At 52.3% G+C, this 18,355-nt stretch overlaps 1 protein-coding gene across 1 annotated transcript; it reads right to left on the bottom strand.

The window, feature by feature from the left end:
• Window positions 1–3,025: 3,025 nt before the first annotated feature.
• On the bottom strand, window positions 3,026–18,145 carry LOC103776944 (SEC14-like protein 5; the record flags this gene model as incomplete). Its single annotated transcript, XM_008944473.1, has 14 exons — window positions 3,026–3,224; window positions 4,508–4,686; window positions 5,578–5,823; window positions 6,570–6,707; window positions 7,080–7,214; window positions 7,855–8,026; window positions 8,621–8,691; window positions 9,220–9,308; window positions 9,536–9,725; window positions 12,961–13,073; window positions 14,773–14,989; window positions 15,255–15,383; window positions 17,752–17,883; window positions 17,996–18,145. Coding segments are annotated over 14 exons (2,067 nt in total), but the record flags the coding sequence as incomplete, so codon positions are not given.
• Window positions 18,146–18,355: the final 210 nt, after the last annotated feature.

Here is an 18,355-nt window from a genome sequence, read left to right as displayed (position 1 = left end):
CAGATGATGGCATTTTGCAAAGATTCTTGATGAATAAACCCAATTGGGATTATAAAGCCTGATTAAAAGTTGCTTTTTCCCCCCCCTGTTACTGAAAGGGAATCAATAAAACCCAACTGGCCAGAGTAAGACTGAAGTGAAGGTGGCTGTGCCCAACCCTGAGGCAAACCCAGCAGCACAGCCCGAGCAGGGCCCTGGAATTCCCTCAGGGCATGGTCAGGGTTGGCCCTGCCCACAACAGCAAGCACAGAAACAACCAGGATGTGCCCCAACCAGGACGTGCCCCAACCAGGACGTGCCCCAACCGGGGGTTCGGTGCCAGTTTCCACCTCGGCCCCTCCTCAAAGCTCAACCACCCTGTCCACAGCAGGGACCAATAAAAAGCCCTTTTCAAACCTGCAAGAGTGAATGTGTAGCCCAAAATCCTGAGCTGCTGCAGCCGGGCTTTGCCCCGAGTCTGGGCTGGCACAGGACTCACTGTCCCTCCAGCGTAGCGCCCGTCCTCTTGGGGTCTCCTCCCAAACGTGGCAGCAGCTCTTTGAGGTAGCTTTTGTCTTTTGCATATGGAAGATCTGAAAGAAGGGGACAGCCCAGCATGCCAAGGAGAGATTTTGGAAGTGCCTGTGAGTGAGCTGAACGCATCCCGCGCGGCTCATCCGGAGCGGCTGCCAGAGCCCCCAACTCCTCCCAGGCTCAGCTCCCAAGAGGCTGCTGTGAGGACAAGGGTGATTTTCCCAAACTTTCCCCCTTAAAACACCATCTTGGGAATTCTGTCTCCTGTACCCACAGTTTCACAAAGCCAGGTTTTAAAAGCCCAGCATGAGCCAGGCTGCTGTCCCCTTTTCCTGTTAACATTCAGGGAAAATGGGGGGAAAAAAAAGTCTGGATTGGGTTATTTGAGCAGGGGTGGAATAACCCAGGTGGGTTTGCTCAGAACTGCCACGGGGAGGCCACAAGCTGGATCCTGTGGGGCAGGAGAGCAGCACCACCCCGACCACACGGGGGGACACCTGGTGGCTGTGATGTCCCCGAGCTGGAGGGAGCCTCTGCAGGTCCAGCCCTTCAGCTCCTCTCCCCAGCTCATGCACAGGCCTGTCGGGGGGTGCCCTGCTCCAGGTGCCTCATTGGCAGCTGTTAAAACACCCCAAACTTGCACTGGTAGGAGAACAGCACATTTTAAAATAAAGAAAAATCCACTGCAATGGAACATTCTCAGCCAGGGAAACACAGAAGAGAGGAACGTTCCCAGCAAGGGCTGGGCCACAGGAAGGGGAAGCCCTGAAGCAGCATGGGCAGGACGAGGCTGAGCTTGCTCAGAGCTTCAGAGTCTGCTGGAGAGTCATTCCCTTGGCTCCAGTCCCTCCAAACCCAAGCAGCTTCCCACACCAGCACACCAGGTTCGTGTCCCAGATGTTGAGGCTTTTCCCTCTTCCGTCAACACCCGGTGCTTCAAAACCAGCAGCTGAGAAGCAGGGTTGGAGGGAAGCTCTTCACACACACGATGCTCCCAGCTGCAGAGGTTCTCACCAAGTTCTTGTTTTGAGAGGGAAGCAGCCCCAGGTCTTCCCCGAGAGCCGTGGGTCCTGGGGTGAGGTCTCCAGGCAGCCCAAGGCAGGAATCTGTCCCAGTCCCAGGGCCAGCTGCAGATCCTGCCCCCAGGGCAAGAGAGTGTTCCATGGCTACTCTCCCTTGGTGGCCACCTCGCCAAGACCACGTGTAACTTGGCTCCCCAAGGTGGCAGATGGGTCACTGGCACCTTTGCTGCACGTCTACCTCTGCAATAACCAAGGGGGGTTATGGACAAACGTGGTATTTGTGGTATGCCCTGAGGAGGAGCTGTCTTCTTGCAACTCCTGGACCAGTCCTTGCTTCACAATCCTGAGAAACATCCCTCTGGAGTCCAAAAAGCACTGGCCTCTCACCTCAGCTGGCAGGAGGTGCCCACACAGAGCCCTTACCCCAAACACAACGGAGGCTGCAGCCCTTTACACGAGAACACCCAAGGACCACAAAGATCAGAACCCAAGGAGAAAGATCCCTTGGGATTGAAGACAATCAGTTATTCCTTTCTAACCCCAAATTTGTCCCAGGAGAAAAAGGGGACTGGGTTTAATAAATAGTCCTTTCTGAAATTATAAATAAGTTAAAAATTAATTTAAATCAGGCTAATACTTGAATAAATACGTTTCAGTAAGCAGTTAAATACATACATGCTTTTTTTTTTTCCCCCCCCTCCCATGTTAAAATTTTCAAGTTACAGCTCGTGGTTTAAAGAAGCAAGTTGTAGAACACTGCCATAAAAAGTTGTGCCTTCAGGAAATAAAATATTGCTTTTCTTAGCCCTTGAGAATGGGATTCAGACCCTACCTGCTGCGATGGGTCAGATCTACTCATTATTGCTTGTAAACCTGAGGAAAAAAGGAACCATCAGAGATCTTTAAGGAAGCTGCTGTCTCCTGGAGGCAGGTTCTCTGCCTGCACCTTTCTAGAGAACCATTTTGACTTTTGGGTCTCAAAAAAAAAAAAAATCCACCATGTTTCCTATCAGGCAGGGAGAGGTTTTAGGTTTGAGCTGGGAGAGATTCCTGACCAGCCTGTCTGTATAAAGGTATTGACAGCTGGCTTCAAGTCCCTGCACCCAAAACGCCCAGGGTACTTCCTGAGGTGTAACTGGCACCCTGGGCACTCAAAAACGAGATCAGTTTTGCTACAGGTGAATGATCTAGTCCCAGAGATCAAACAGGTAAGGCAAGATCAGCCTCCTCCACCACGCGTGGGAAAAGGACTGACTGGGAAGAGCCCTTGGAAGCGGAGTCACACCCGGAGTCGTGCCCACTGACATTCACCCAAACCCCACGGCCTGTGCAAGAGGCTGCTGAGCAGCAGGCAGCCCATCCCCGACAGGAAATGCCCAAATCTGCCACCTGAGTTCAGAGTTCTGGTGTTTGAAGGAGCTCCCAGAAGCCTCTCAGTGCCCCAGAGGCTGCTCCCCGCGGGCAGGCCCACGAGCGCCCCGCGGCTCGGCCCCCCACAGGCTCTTTGGTTGGGTGCAGGAGCAGCTCAAGGGGGGCTGGGGACCCCTCCCTGACTCCCCCCTGTTGCTGCAGCCCCGGCCCTGCTATCTAGAGAGGTGGGAGCTGCTCTGGGACTGGCTGGAAGAGGTCGTGGCTCCACTCAGCTGGGAAAAGCCGCTGTTGCAAGACTCCAGGCTGGACATGGACCCCCTGGGAGGGGAGAAAACAGAGGCAGTGGTTAGGGGAGCTGCCCTCAGGGGGTGACTCTGCACCCAGCACATCCACTCACTCCCCAGAACCCTGGCAGAAGGTTCTGAAGTTCTGTCCCATCATTTCCAACTCGTTCTCTAAGCGTCTCTGTGTGGTGATGGAAGGTTCATTTCTCAGAGACCTCCTTTTCCCAGCTGCAGACATTGTGCCTTGTGTCCCTCAGGGATTTTGGGAGCAGGGAACAGCTGGAGCCTCGGTGGGGCTGCTGCAGTCACTGCCCCGAGCAGGAAGGAAACCTCAGGAGCTCTCCAAACACAGCAGAGCTCAGTGACAGCAGCCACAGCAAACCTGAGACCTCCAGCACGTCCAGCCATGGTCTTCAGCTCCCTCTGCCAGGGTTCACCACAGCCCTGACTGCCCAAACTGAAGCAGCCAGAGCAACAGGGAACACCTTAGAATGACTGGAGTGAGGCACCTGCTGCTGCTCCTGCTCCACAGGATCCACACAGGTCACCTCCTCAGGGTTGTCCCCTGCCCATCTGTGAGTTTGTTCTACCTGACACTTCCTCCAGCTCCTACTGACTGGTCACGTACTGGCAAAGAATTTAAAATGTGGGTGATTTGAAGAGTGCTGTTAGCACCAGAGGAGGCTGGGCAAGGCCTGCCAAGGTTGATGGATCTGCCTGTGCAGGAGCACTGTCCAAGTCCATCCACCTCCTCAGGGTTGTCCCCTGCCCATCTGTGAGTTTGTTCTACCTGACACTTCCTCCAGCTCCTACTGACTGGTCACGTACTGGCAAAGAATTTAAAATGTGGGTGATTTGAAGAGTGCTGTTAGCACCAGAGGAGGCTGGGCAAGGCCTGCCAAGGTTGATGGATCTGCCTATGCAGGAGCACTCTCCAAGTCCATCCTCCTCAAGTGCCAAATGGAATGTGTTATGAACTAGCCCAACTGATATTTGTTAAGTTGCACCAAAAGTAACTTCCCAAAATGTTGCCAGCTAAGATCAAAAAGTCCTCAGCCAAAACCCTCCCCCTCTTCAGGCAGCTGGAAGCAAGAACAGAATCACCAATTCCACTGGTGGACACCCAGCCAAGGGTTGAGTCCCTTATTACCTACAGCACTAAAGGAGATTCTTCACACAAAATGCCACCACGTTTGTGTCCATCTATCTGATCACCAGTGAAACGGACACCCCGTGGAGGTCACTGGGTGTTTCACTCCTGCCCAGTCCTCTCCTTTGGCCTCCCCAGCACAAGAAATCCCCCAGTGAACCTCCCACCTGAAGTCCTTGGAGGCCAGCACCTCGTAGTAGTAGATGAGCTTGCACTTGTGACTGGAGACCTGCAGAGAGGCCAGGACGTCGTCCACGCGGGGCAGGCTGCTGCCAGCACAGGGCAGGGGGCCGTGCACCTTCCACTGCAGGATGTAGAAGCCAGGCCAGCGAGTCACATGAGAGCCCTGGGAAGGGAGGAAGGAGAGTGTCACCAGGGGATGGCATCTTCAGAACCAGAGGGGTCACCCAGCAAAGCCCACGTGTGCTCCTGGGGTGATGGCTGTGAGGAGCATGAGGTGTTCACACGCCTGGGCCTCACCCCTGTCATGCTAGGAAAAAAACTAGTTATCTTCAATTAGCTTCTTATCATGGATTACTGAAACTCTTTCCAACAGCTCAGCCTGAATTTGGACTGGAATAGAATCACAGAGGCATTCTGGTTGGAAATGACCTCGAAGATGATCAGGTCTAACCATCCCTCAGCACTGCCAGGGCCCCACTGCCCCGTGTCCCTCACACCACATCTCCACAGCTTGGAAACCCCTCCAGGGGTGGGGACTCCACCACTGCCCTGGGCAGCCTGGCACAGCCCTGGGCAACCCTCCAGGGCAAGAAATTGTTCCTCAGGGACAACTGAAACCTCCCCTGGGGCAACTTGAGGCCGTTTCCTCTTGTCCTGTCCCTTGTTCCTTGGGAGCAGAGCCCGACCCCCCCCTGGCTCCAGGCTCCTGTCAGGAGCTGTGCAGAGCCAGAAGGTCTCCCCTGAGCCTCCTTTGCTCCAGGCTCAGCACCCCCAGCTCCCTCCGCTGCTCCTACGCAGACTTGGGCTCTCGACCCTTCCCCAGCCTCATTGCCCTTCTTCAGACCTGCTCCAGCCCCTCAAGGTCCCTCTTGGAGTGAGGGGCCCAAAACTGACCCCAGTTCAGAACACAGAATATCAGCCACTTTCACAGGGAATCCAGAGAATGACCACCACATGATCTCCATGCCATCAGTTCCTTCCCCTGCCCACCACCAGGCCCTTCTGGTGTTTGCAAGGACTCTAAGATCCATGCCAGGACCCAAACCCATCTGACCTGGATGCTCTCTCCTTCCCTGCAGACCAGTGGAGACTCCACACGGCTGTAATCCACCCCCAGGACCCAGGTCTTGTCAATCAGCTGTGTGTTGTCCCCAGCAGCTGAGGCACTGGGCAACGTGGCCTCTTTATGACTTGATTCAGGAGCCCGTTTGGAGTGGAAGAGGCTGAACACCACATCTCCCTTCAGGATGTCAAAGTCCCAGGTGATCACAGATTCCTCTTCCAGGATCTCCACAACTATCTACGAAGGGAAGAGCACAAGCATGCTGTAGAGTCAGGTCCTCAGGTGGCAGCCAGAACATCCCTCCCCACTCCCCAGACACCCTCTGCTCTACAATCCTTCAGTGAAGCTACTGGGTTGGATTCTGAAGGAGGACACAGACCAGTTCCCATTGCCAGTCTGCAGCCACAGTTCATCTGCTCAGGCATTTCTACCCCAGAGATGCCTGTAAATCATTCCTAGCTCTAGGAAAACCCCCATGGAACTGGAGGGCAGCATTCAGGACACAGCAAAGAGCACTTTCTGGCTGGCTGGGCACTCCAAAGGGCACTGCTGCTTCCCAAGCTGGACAGAGCTCCCCAGAGCAGCCTGTTTTGACCCTCCAGTGCTCCTCTCTTTTGGACATTCTGCTTTTTGATGACCCCCACCAGGATGTTCCCAGTACATACTTTCTCCTCTCACCACTATGACTGCCCCAGCTACACCCCTGAGACTGGCAGCTGTGCTGTCAGAAGGAAGCTTTATTTCCCCAAGGAGGAGGAAGAGGCAGAAGATCAGGCCACAGTAAAGCTAAGAGACACTGCCTCTCAAATGGCAGTTCCTAACTTCCACACTTCCAGCTGTTGGCTGGCATTAGGAAGGCAAACTGCTGCTGCACCATCTTCTGCTCACACTTTGGGACCCCTTAGTGGTTCTTGTCCAGTCCTAGCAAAAGCAGCACGTCACTGGTAGCAGCTCAGCACCTCCTCCAGCCTGATGGTTGGTACCTCATGTGGAGCTCCTCTGAGGACACTTGCAGAATGATAGATGGTTTCTGTCCACAGCCGGATGTGATCCGAGTTCTCTGACTCCTCTTCTGTCTGGTACAGTGCCTTGGGCACCAGGCCACCCTCTGGGACAGTGCACTGCAAGAGTCCAACACACCCCCAGCAGGGCTCACACCAACCTGCTGCCCAAACACCAAGTCACCTGCACCACGAGCCCTCAGCAGCTGTCAGACACAGAGGCTGACACCCTCAGCTGGCAGGAGACTTCACAGGGGCACCAAGTTTACTGGTCTATAATGGTTTGTCTGAGCTCTGCTGAGAGAGCTGACCTCTCACCCCCTTCTCCAGGGCAGCACCACTGCTTGAGGAAGTCTCCTACACACCATGATCAGAGTTGGGACATCCCAGCCAGAACAGAGGTTTAGCCACCCTTCTGAAGGGAGTGGAAGGCCAGGGAGTGGAAGGCCAGGGAGCTGAGGGAGGCTGGACATTGCAGGAAGGAAAGCTCACCATGCAGTCTCCTCCCAGGAAGTCTGGGATCACCTCTTTGTCCACGTAGTCTACCAGCCCTCCTGGACCCTGGTAGTTATTCCCACTGTAAATGAGGAACTTCTGCCTTGTGTTCTCATTGATAAATGGGCTGACCTGAAATAACCAGCAGACAGAAGACATCACTCTCACTGAGAGATGTCAGAGACAACGTTTACACCATCTTACATGGATGCTTCAGGTCTCAGCAGCAGCAGTGCAGAGCTTTGCAACTCTGAGCCCCAAAGAAAGGGCAACAAACAGAGAGTGCACTATGGATCATCTCACAGCATTTTCTACTTCACCTAAAATAAGTCTGCAGTCACTGCACCACATATAAACCTCACTAGAACTTTAATGAGCACGTCCTTACACTGCTGGAGCAGTCAGCAGGCACCAGGCAGGACCATATTTATCACTCTCCTCTTCAGTGTCCTCCCAGCATGAAATTAAACAATACTTGTCTTTGCTCCTCAACATGAAAATCCACCAAGTTGGGGCTCCCTCTGCTGCATGAGGATTTGCAGTTTAGGTTGGACATCCTGTCCTGTCCTGGTGGGCAACAGGCACTAGAATCAGAAGAGCTACAGGCATGCTCTGCAGCCATGCTGTGGCCTCGTGAGGAGTTCAGCCCCAAGATCCCTGGAAGCTTTTCCCTCCCTAACTCTGGAAACAAGCAGAGCTCACACTGCCTGGAGGATTTAGCCATTTGCAGGTGCACAAGTGCTCAGGATGCCACAGTCCAGGTTTCACCCACCAGAGTCCAGAGCACAGGAAAGACCCGGGGTGCTCTGACTATCAGCAGCCTGCCCAGGGTCTCGGGGTAGTTGTCCTCCACCACCTCGATGATCCGAAGCAGGGCCTTAACCCCAGGCCTCCAGAGGTGCCTCATGTTCAGCCCTTCCAAGTCCACCAGACACGTCCAAGACCTAAAATAAACATGCAGAAAAAGTCCTGTCAGAACCTTCATTGCACAGTGGCTGCTCATCCACCAAATAGTCCAGCAACACCACAGTCTGGACAGGATCTACCGAAGCCAAGCAGGTAGAGCAGCAGCTCTAACAGAGAGCAGATGGCCACTCAGGCAGCAGAGAGCCCAAATCCAGGGAGCTTTTGGGTAAACCAGACACCCAGCCCTGAAGGCAAGAACATATTCTGTCAGTGTGGAAGAAGGCTTGCAGGCTTACTGCCACAAATAATTCAAAACTTAAGTTTTAAATGAAAGTGGAATCTGACAGTTTTCTGTATTAAAAAAAGAAGAGCATTTCATGGAGCTGGATGAAAATTACCAAGATAGCAAGATTAAATTTATCTGAAGGGGGGGGGAGAAAGATGTAGGGAAGGAGCAATACTTGCTCTGGTGTGAAGGTGGAGCATTTCTCTGCATTTGAGTATCCCAAGCCCATAGCAGGGACACGCTGCTGTCTGCAGGTTAACCCTGAAGGACATGACCCAAAACCTTCACAGAAGCATTCTCCTCACCATGCCAGCTGTAAGGACACCAGAAAACTAACTGCACTCACGTGATGGGGCGGCCAAAGGTGTTGGTGTTTTCCTCACATCTCTTTTGTCCTTCCTCATTAATTGACAGAACCTACAACCAAAGATGGTACAGAAGAGGATTAGCCTGAGTATGCCTGGGAAACCAGGACAGCCCAGAGATCTTACTGCAGAACCTACAGAACTCAGAGCATAGCAGCTGGAGAACCTGCAGTGTGCAGAACAGGACAGTCTACATTAAAAAGGCTTTTCTATTAGTCAGTTGTGCTGATCATACACGGTACAGATACTGAAAATCGAAGATGAAATGTAGGAGTCTCAAGATCAAACATTATTTATTAGTGGAGCTGCCTGAAAGGGCCATGGAAAGGTCACAGTTAAACTGCACATTGTTAGGAAACCCCTCTCTGGCCCTTGCACACCCTGACAAGGGTGTCACCCCTGTCCCTGCAGGAAGACAGAGCAGCTGTGCCCTGCCAAAGTCACCGAGCTAACTTTGAGTTGCCAACCACAAAGCAGAGGAGTGATTTGCATCAAGTAGGTTCTGGCTGCACCACAGCAAGGCTTCCAAGCACCTGAGGGAGATGGAGCTCAGGAGGTGAGCAATGGCAGGGCCACTCACGTGTCGCAGCAGCGACTCCTCTCCCAGGGCCTTCACCAGACCTTTGGTGTCCATCTGGCCAAGGCGAAGGATGTAGAGCGGTCGCCCATCTTCAAAACAAACACAGGGGTTTAAGGAGGGAAATGCTCTTGTCTCCCAGGCTATCCCTCTCATGAAAGCCACAGTAGATATTCAAAAACCACATGAGATATTCAAAAAGGATAAGACCCACATCCCAAGGCAACCTTCTCCACCTCCTCCCAAAATCCCACGTTACTTCTGAGGTCCCGTAACACGACCTGTGCCGTAGCCCCAATGCCAGGGGGCAGCTGCTAACCTCTGTCTTGATAATGCCACCCTCCTGTGTAGTACTCCTCCAGGAGGGCTGGGGGCCTCCAGGACTGCAGGATGTAATCCACCTGGAACTGCTTCCTCCAGGCCAGGGACTGGCAGAGCATCTCCCGGGCTTTGTCCAGGTTGAAGTCCCGCGCCCGCAGGAACCGAAGGATGTGTTCATCTTTGGGGATCTGAGGGAAGAAGTCCAAGGGTCAAGACTGCCCCTTTACCTGCAGCCCTGTCCCACAAAGCCAGCAGAGAAGCCTGCAGAGCATGCACCACGTTTCAACCTCTTCAAACTCTTCAGCTTACCTTCTGTGTCCCTCCCTCCTGGACCACAGCCCAGCTGAGTGCAGCAGATGGGGCCAGGAGCACAGAGGAAGGGCCTGACTGGCAGCCTGGGAGAAGCCTTTCACTGCTCCAACCACAGAATCATCTTGGTTGGAAAAGACCTTCAAGATCCTGGAGTCCAACCATCCCCCAGCCCTGCCAGGTCCCCACTGCCCCGTGTCCCTCACACCACATCTCCACGGCTTGGAAACCCCTCCAGGGGTGGGGACTCCACCACTGCCCTGGGCAACCCTCCAGGGCAAGAAATTGTTCCTCAGGGACAACCTCAACCTCCCCTGGGGCAGCTTGAGGCTGTTTCCTCTTGTCCTGTCCCTTATTCCTTGGGAGAAGCGCCCAACCCCCACCTCACTGCAACCTCTGTCACTCCTCCCAGCACTTTCCATCAATAATTGTAGCATCATGGACACAAAAGCTCTCCCAGAGCAAGTCTCGAGAATGGCTCTTTCCAACCTCTTTCCAATCTCCCGTGTTCCCTTTATCTGAAAAATAATTTGCCACTAATTCCAAACCACAGGAATTAAGAATAAACCTGACAGATTCCATAGGAACACCAAATTTGCCTAAAATCCTGTGGGCTGCAAACCCAGCTGGATTCTAGCTGATTTCTCAGTTCCTTCACCCCAGCTCTCCCAAAGCACCTGGTCTCCCTTCACTACACCAAGTTTCCACTAAAAACTCAAGTTCAGGCAGGCAGGGTCTCCTCTGGAGCATCTGCACGGTGCTTAGCACCAGGCAAGCCCTGCCCTCCTACAACAAAAGCGTGTGTTCAAGAGTCAAAAGCTCTTTTGTTTGTTTGTTCACAAAAAAACAGAGCAGAGAAGAGAGCAAAGCTGCCAGCAGCCTCATGCTGGGAGCAATCCCAGTTTCACCAGCTGGTGTGAAGCTGCAGGAGATACTAAGAATTGATTCCACCCAAAGGAAGGGGCAGAGTTCAGGCAGCCTAAAGCCAAGCCTAGAAGAACCTGAGGAGGAGATGGGAGATTAGGGCTGCTCAAAACATTCTAATGCTGCAGAAAGGAAAAGGGGCAGCCTGCCCAAATCAGGTCTCAGGTGTCCTTAGAAGAATACCACGAAATTTTCTGCGTTGTAGGAAGATGAAAGGCAGCAGAGTTTTTATTAGACAACTTCCATTTGCCTTTCTGCTGCTCAGAGGAAGGTGTTGGCCACAAAACAGACACAACCCACAGACACCCACGACAGCCCCTGGATCTCCTGTGACCAGGGAGGGGATGGCTGCTCAAAGCTTTTGTTACTTTTCATGCTTCAGCTCTACACTGTACAGAGCTTCAGGTGCAAATTCAGTGCTTCTGTTTGGACCAAAGGCAGAAAGCTCCCAGGAGACTTATTCTGGAGTGGAATTAATCTCTTATCTTTTTCCAACCAAAGCAGAAACTCCCCTAAAGCAAGAAAAGTGAAGTTTTCATTTCATCCTGCTTTTCTGTTTACTGTTGAAGCCACGTGTAGGTGGTGCATTGACCACCAGCTCCAAAGCACCTGCAAAGTTAACACCATCTCTAGTTTGTTTCTTCAACAGCTCCTATTTTTAAAGCAATGATAAATCTGATTCTAATGGATAATGTCTGCTCTGGAAGGAACAGGGAATGGGTAGTGAAATAAGATGAAGAAGACAAAAATAAGAAGGGATATTCTCCAAGAAACAGGAGTCCTAGCAATGTTTTTTGACAGAGGAGTAGGGACAACCCTGCTCCAAATTAAAAGAACAGATTGTCACAGGATGGCAACAGCCTCTCCAGAGAGAGCTTGAGTCATGTAGGGCCAGTTCCTGATTTTGTGTTGCTCTGACAAGCAGTCCAGAGAAGCAAAGAGGTGAGCAGCAGGGAGTCTGGAGGAAATTTTAACAGCCAGCAGCATCCTTCCTACCTGCTCAAGCAGGGCACAGAGCTCACAGAGCCTGCAATGCACACTGGGTCTGTGGCAGCTCCTGCTTGTCACCAGGAGCAGCACTGGCTGCACCTCACAGGGTTCCTGTCAGGAGGAACAGGGCTCCAGGCACTCCCAGAGGCAGCTGTTTGGGTTTTCACTCATGTGCTGGCACTTCTACCTCCTTCAGCTTCCATTCCCCAGCCTCTGACTAGGAGGGGGGGAAAAAACAACCCACAGAACTAGAGAGATAAAGGTTTAGATGGTACTTCTTCCACCTGAAACCAAGATCCTTGCAGATCACAGGCATGGATAAAGTCTCACTGTCTGACTCCCATCTAGGGCTTGTTTTCAGCTGGATACCCAATAGCTGAGATATCTCCTACCACACAAGCCCACACCTCTTTTTTTCACCACACAAGTCCACAGCCAGCCCCAGCTGTTACTCAGAGGCAGAGAAGCATCATAGTGACATGAGAGAAGCTGCAGGGAGATGTCCAGACAGTCCTTCACAAGGTCCTCTGCTCCATCAGGTGTGTGTCTGTCCCTGTAGTCCCTACCTGCATCTAGCAGCCACCACACTCCTGGGCATGGCCCATCTTGATGCTGCTCTGTACCAGTGGCCTTGGACAGACTTGGCAGATGTCTGGTGTTCTGAATTAATCAGCTCCCAGATTCAATAGTTTCTGGAGCTTATTAGCTGCTGGGAGACTTTCACACACTGTCCTTCTCTGGCCATGCTCCAGCCCCTCAAGGTCCTTCTTGGAGTGAGGGGCCCAAACCTGAACCCAGGATTTGAGGTGCAGCCTCCCCAGTGCCCAGCCCAGGGGCACGATCCCTTCCCTGCTCCTGCTGGCCACACTAGTGCTGATCCAGGCCAGGATGCTGGTGGCCTCCTTGGCCACCTGGGCACACTCTGTCTCATCTACAGCCAGTTGTCAGCCAAACCCCCCAGGTCCTTTTCTCCCAGGGAGTTTCCAGCCACTCTTCCCCAGCCTGGAGCATTGCCTGGGGTTGTTGTGACCCAAGGGCAGGACCCAACCCTTGGCCTTATTGAAGCCCATCCCTTTGTCCTCAGCCCCATCCAGCCTGTCCTTGACCCTCAGAGCTTTGCTGGCGGGTTGAAAGCAGATGAGCTCTGAGCAGGATCAGGGGGAGGCTGGCACAGGGCTGCTCTGTGCCTCAGGTACCCACCTTGCCCTTGTGTGTCTCCTGCAGCCACTGGCGGAGGCGGATCAAGCAGCTCTCCTGCAGGGGAGTCAGCTGGCCCAGATAGCGCTCGATGTAATCGGCGTCCAACTTGTCAGCTGCAGGGGAAGAGAGAACAGAACAATTCAGAGGAGACTCCTCACAGGGCCAGAAGGGATGTGCACGATTATTTCTACGCATCAGGTTGCTTATGATTTCCACAGGAAGAGCAGGGCTGCCCTCATTTCAGCTGGCTGAGGGAAGGGAGCGATACTCTCGCGGCGAGCAGGGGGTGAGGACACGGCACGTGAGGCAGCCAAGCCAGACCTCTCTGCCTGTCTCTCAGGACACTAATATCTCATTCCACCCTGAACTGCTCCAGCAGGAGCTTCAGCAGTCATATCAGGAGCTCTGGCACTCACCTCGTTAACCACTGGGCACTTTAATCCCTGGCTGTCCTCAGGATCTTATGCACAACCCCAGTGACAACAGGCTAAAAAGCAGCTAGCTGAAAACTGAAGTGAAGCACAGGCACATCCAAGAGAAGAGGAGAATAACTACTGCTTCTGACTGAGATTTTGGTGTGAGGAGAACCCCTGTGCAGCAGCTCGAGGTCCCTCTGGGTTGGAGACAAAGGACAAGGGCTTGGAGAGTGCCAGCATTCAGAGACAGAGGCAGATGTGCCACCCGAGGCTGGTGTGTGCAGATGCCAAGGAGAGTGTGGTACCCAGATGGGAGCAGCACAGGCTGGAGCTGTGCTGGAGGCAGCCCAGGAGGGTGGCTGGAGGACCATCTCTGAGCCAGCTCTTCAGCAGGCAGGACTTTTTTTTCCCAGCAGATACCATTAACTGCAGAGCAGGGCCTACAGAGAGCACCCACAGGATAGGCTGTTGTTGGCTGATAGAGGAACTGCATTTGATAAATGCTTGGCCCCCACTGAATCCCCAGAGCTAGGGAGCAGTCCCAAGGAAGCTAATCACTTCCTGAACTTCAAAATAACCAGAAAAATAAGACCTACTCTCCTCTTCTGATCTGCCACTCTTAGATTAGCTTTAATCTCAAAGCACAAGAATGTTTCTAGACTTGGCTCCTCTGTGGATTTCAATGTTTTTTTTCCAGATGGGTTCCAATACAGAGAAGCTGCCAGAGGAGGTCTGGTGAGACCAGAACCATTGATAGTTCCCAAATTCCAAATTTTGCCCTAGTTACACTCAGCAAAACAAGTGCTATCTTTCCTTCTGAGGATTGACAGTTCCTCTTTCTAATACCACAGCTCTGCACTGAAAGGCCTCTCCTATTTCTTCTTGCCAGAGAAGAGTTTTATTTAGTCTAGAAGATAGCATCAAACCAACACAGAAAGATCAAGCCCAAATCAGGGATTTATGGTGAGAAATGCACTAGGCAACATTCTACACGTTTGTCTTGGCCTAACATAAGAGCAAAAAACATCTGAACAGTAATTTTGATAGGGCTGATATAATTCATTTTAATTCAGTTACAACATCCTCCAGATACCTTTCAGTTTCTCCAAATTAAGGTATTAAATACCTTACAGGTCAGATCAACACCAACTGTTTTTCTAAGCTCAAACAAAACCACACTGACTGCACAGTATTTCTTGGCTTTTTAGTTTTTGGGGGGGTTGGGGAAGTTCTATAGGTTGGGTTTTTCTTAAAGAAAGAAAATAACTTTCTCTCCTCCTTACCCACAATCCAGAAGAAAAACCTCATGCCAAAAAAAAAGTAAAAATAAACTTATTAGTCAGTGCTACTCGAGGCATTTAGGTCCAGCAGCAGCCAGTGCCTGGAGCTCACCTACCATCAGGGCTGACAGCTTCTGCTGGAGGGCAGGAGCTGCCAGTCTGCTCCTTGGTGTTGCCAGCAGCCCCAGAGTCCAGTGGCAGGTCAGCAGTGTGCCCAAGGGCCGGGGGCTGCTCCTCCTGCTGTCCAGAGGCTGTGGGAGGAGCCCAGCGGGGGATGAAGGTGATCCCCTGGGAGATCAGCTCCTTCAGGTAGTGCTCAATCACCTCCTTGCCCTGCAGGGGGGAAAACTCGTTAGGAAACAGCAATTCCACCTCCCCAGAACCAGCAAGGTGTTGAAGAGTCTTCCTCAGGACAGATGACTGAAGGGAAAGATTTGTCTCCTGCCATCTGCAGGACCCTGTTGGCAGAGCCCCAGCCTGAAAGCACCACACAAATGGAATCTCACAACACTGGCCAGGCAAATTGCAATGCTATGGATGCAGCAGCTACCTTCAGAACACTTCTATCCCTTCTCCTGCTCCCAAGGGCCCAGCTTACCCTCTTGATGTTTGAAGTGTACTGCTTCATGGCAATCTTCTCCACCGTGCTCTCAAAGCCAAAAAAGGACTTGATGTCCAGAGAGGCAGACTGTTCAAAGCAAGTCCACTCCTCGTTCTCAGGGTGAACCTAAGCCCAAAGACACAGGGTTGGAGGGTAGGAGTGAGTTCACCACAGCCCTGGTGCCAAACCAGCCAGTTCCCCTCCAGAGCTACAGAGCAGAAGCAGCTCCCTGTGAAGCACCAACAGGCCCAGGTTTAATTGTCAGATTAATTCCCCCAGAGCACCAGAAACACGCCATGGATGCACAGCTGGGGTTAAAACTCACACAAGGAAACCAAAATCGAGCCCCATCTCTGCCCCTGAATGGTAATATTCACAGCAAAAGTTGCTGGAAAATAGTCCTGAGGCTTCCCAGTGGAAACCCTCATGTCAAGGCCTTACAGGAAGAAGGGCAGCATGCAATTAAACCCCCCACATCAGCAAAGGAATTAAAATGCAAGCCAGGTTTGTGTCTAGGTTTGAGTAGGAAACTCAGCCACTAATGTCATTCTCCCCCCAAAACCCAGGAGACATGGCAGAGCAGGGAGTTTTCCCACTGTTCTCCCACTCTCCAGCCATGTCCCCTCAGTTACTCTCTCTATGGTAAAACCAACACAACCTTTTCCTTTTTTAAACTTCACCATTTTCTGAGAGATCTTTCTCTCTTCTTTGGAGGTGCTGCTCTCCACAAACTGACATCAAAGGAAAAAAAAATAAAAGATTCCAGCTCCCCCACAAACCCAGGAGCTCAAGAAAGGCCACGAAATCCCCCAGGGAAGAGATTAAGTAACTGCAAGAGCAGGATCCTATTTCTCCAAGTCGCTTCAGAGAAGGCTGCAGGAAAGGAAAGATGAGAATCGACCTGTTTCCGCTGCACCCTGGCAGGGAAAAGGGAACTGGTAAAAATAGAGCTGGGAAGCATGCTGAGGATGCAGCCAGCCCCCACCCTGCTCCAGGAAGAACGTTCTCCCCCCTCAGAGCCCAGCCACTGACGTTTCCTTCCGAAGGACACCGAGCTGGAGGCAACGGGGCCAACATCAGCAAGTGCAACAATGTCCCAGAGATTCCAGAGCTGACCTGGGAGCCTTTCAGAACTGTCAGCACCTTCCACAATGTGGGAAGTTTGATTTACTGGAGTTTTTTTGGAAGCCCCGAGTAGCCACCGAGTGATCTCTGGGCTCAGGAAACTCCCCCCCACCCTCCAAAACATTAAGAGCTTTTCAAGTCTTTGTCTTGCCTCAAAGGGAAGCTACTTAGGGTTTGCTTACCCAAAAAGCTGAGCTGCTGTCCGCTTGCCAAAAGGGCAGGTAAGTAACAGGATCTGGACTTTTGTTTCGGGAACAAAAGGCAGTATCTGATTGCTCCCAGAAAGGGATGAAGCTATTTAATGGTGACTGAGCCCTAATAGCACAATTACACACTGCTGCTGAAGGTACAGCCACAAAGGGAGACACCCCGGGCCACACAGAAGGCTCAAGACCTTCCTCCAACTATTTAGAGCATGACAGTCGTGACAAGGTGCTAAAACTTCCACTTATTTGTGGGCAAAATTAATTGCCAGACTTCCCTCTGGCTGTCGTCAAAACAAATATTGATTTCCTTCTAAACATCCAGATCTAAATTCATGTGCAAGCTCCAGATGCTTAAGTTGAATCTCAACTAAAAAGAAGCCCAGCAGTTCTGGATGTTTTCACTCTCACCCTAGGGATTAATACTCCAATCAGAGAATCATCATCAGCCTAAACCACAGTCAATCTACTGTGATCAGTTTTGGGCCCCTCACCCCAAGAAGGATCTTGAGGGGCTGGAGTGTGGACAGAGAAGGGCAACAAAGCTGGGGAAGGGTCTAGAGCCCAAGTGTGGGGAGGAGCAGCGGAGGGAGCTGGGGGTGCGGAGCCTGGAGCAAAGGAGGCTCAGGGGAGACCTTCTGGCTCTGCACAGCTCCTGACAGGAGCCTGGAGCCAGGGGGGGGTCGGGCTCTGCTCCCAAGGAACAAGGGACAGGACAAGAGGAAACGGCCTCAAGCTGCCCCAGGGGAGGTTGAGGTTGGAGCTGAGGAACAATTTCTTGCTCTGGAGGGTTGCCCAGGGCTGTGCCAGGCTGCCCCGGGCAGTGGTGGAGTCCCCACCCCTGGAGGGGTTTCCAAGCCGTGGAGATGTGGTGTGAGGGACACGGGGCAGGGGGGACCTGGCGGTGCTGGGGAATGGTTGGTCAATGATCTTAAAGGTCTCTTCCAACCAAAACAATTCTATGATTCCATAAAAAAGTTCCATAAGCCCTGTGAAAGCCCTGGGGAAAGCCCACACCCAAAGACCCAACAGCCCTGTCACTCCAAAAGCATCTTATGATAGCACACTAGTGTCCAGTGTTCAAATTCATTCAAGCAGCTCTCCTCCACGCATTAGTGCAGGACTCCCACCACTTCCTTCAGGGAGAAGGAGAAAAAAGCACTCACAGAGTAGCTACACGTCTCCAGGACAACCACCCTGTTGGCAAAGGTCTCGTTGTGGGCCTCGATGCGGAGAGTCCGCTCCTTCCAGTTCACTGTGTTCTTCTGGATGAAGAAAACATACTCTACCCCTGCAATCTGAGAAGCAGAAGAGTCAAAAGGAAGGGGGGGAAAAGAAAGAGTAACTTTAGGAGGCTTTATCTGAGCCAGCCAACAAAAGCCAGGGCTCTGTCCCCTAGGTGCCACCTGCCTTCTTCAGCAGCCTGGGAGCATCCACGTTCAGCTTGCAGCTCCGCTCAATGACGTGGATGGCTCCATCATCACTCCTGGATTCGTGCAGGATCTCACTCCCCAGGAAGACTGGGATCTCTGGGCAGGTGGGGAAACGCTTCTCATAGGCCTGGAAGGGAGAACAGAGCAAGCTTCAGCTTCTGGCTAGATCAACTCCAGCTCTTTCTGCATTCATCTGTTCCCTTACTGTACGAGTCCAGCACAAGAGAGGCCCTTCACTCCTGAGGAAAGGGAAGCCAGCACAGGGGCTGGAGTTAAAGCTGTGTCATCACTCATCAAGCTGAGTGTGCCTTAACCTCACTTTTCTTCCACACATGAC

Source organism: Merops nubicus, unplaced genomic scaffold (assembly GCF_000691845.1).
Source record: "Merops nubicus isolate BGI_N331 unplaced genomic scaffold, ASM69184v1 scaffold25367, whole genome shotgun sequence".
Lineage (NCBI taxonomy): Eukaryota > Metazoa > Chordata > Aves > Coraciiformes > Meropidae > Merops > Merops nubicus.
The sequence above is the reverse complement of the archived record's forward strand: the minus strand, read 5'-3'. Positions and strand labels throughout refer to the sequence as shown.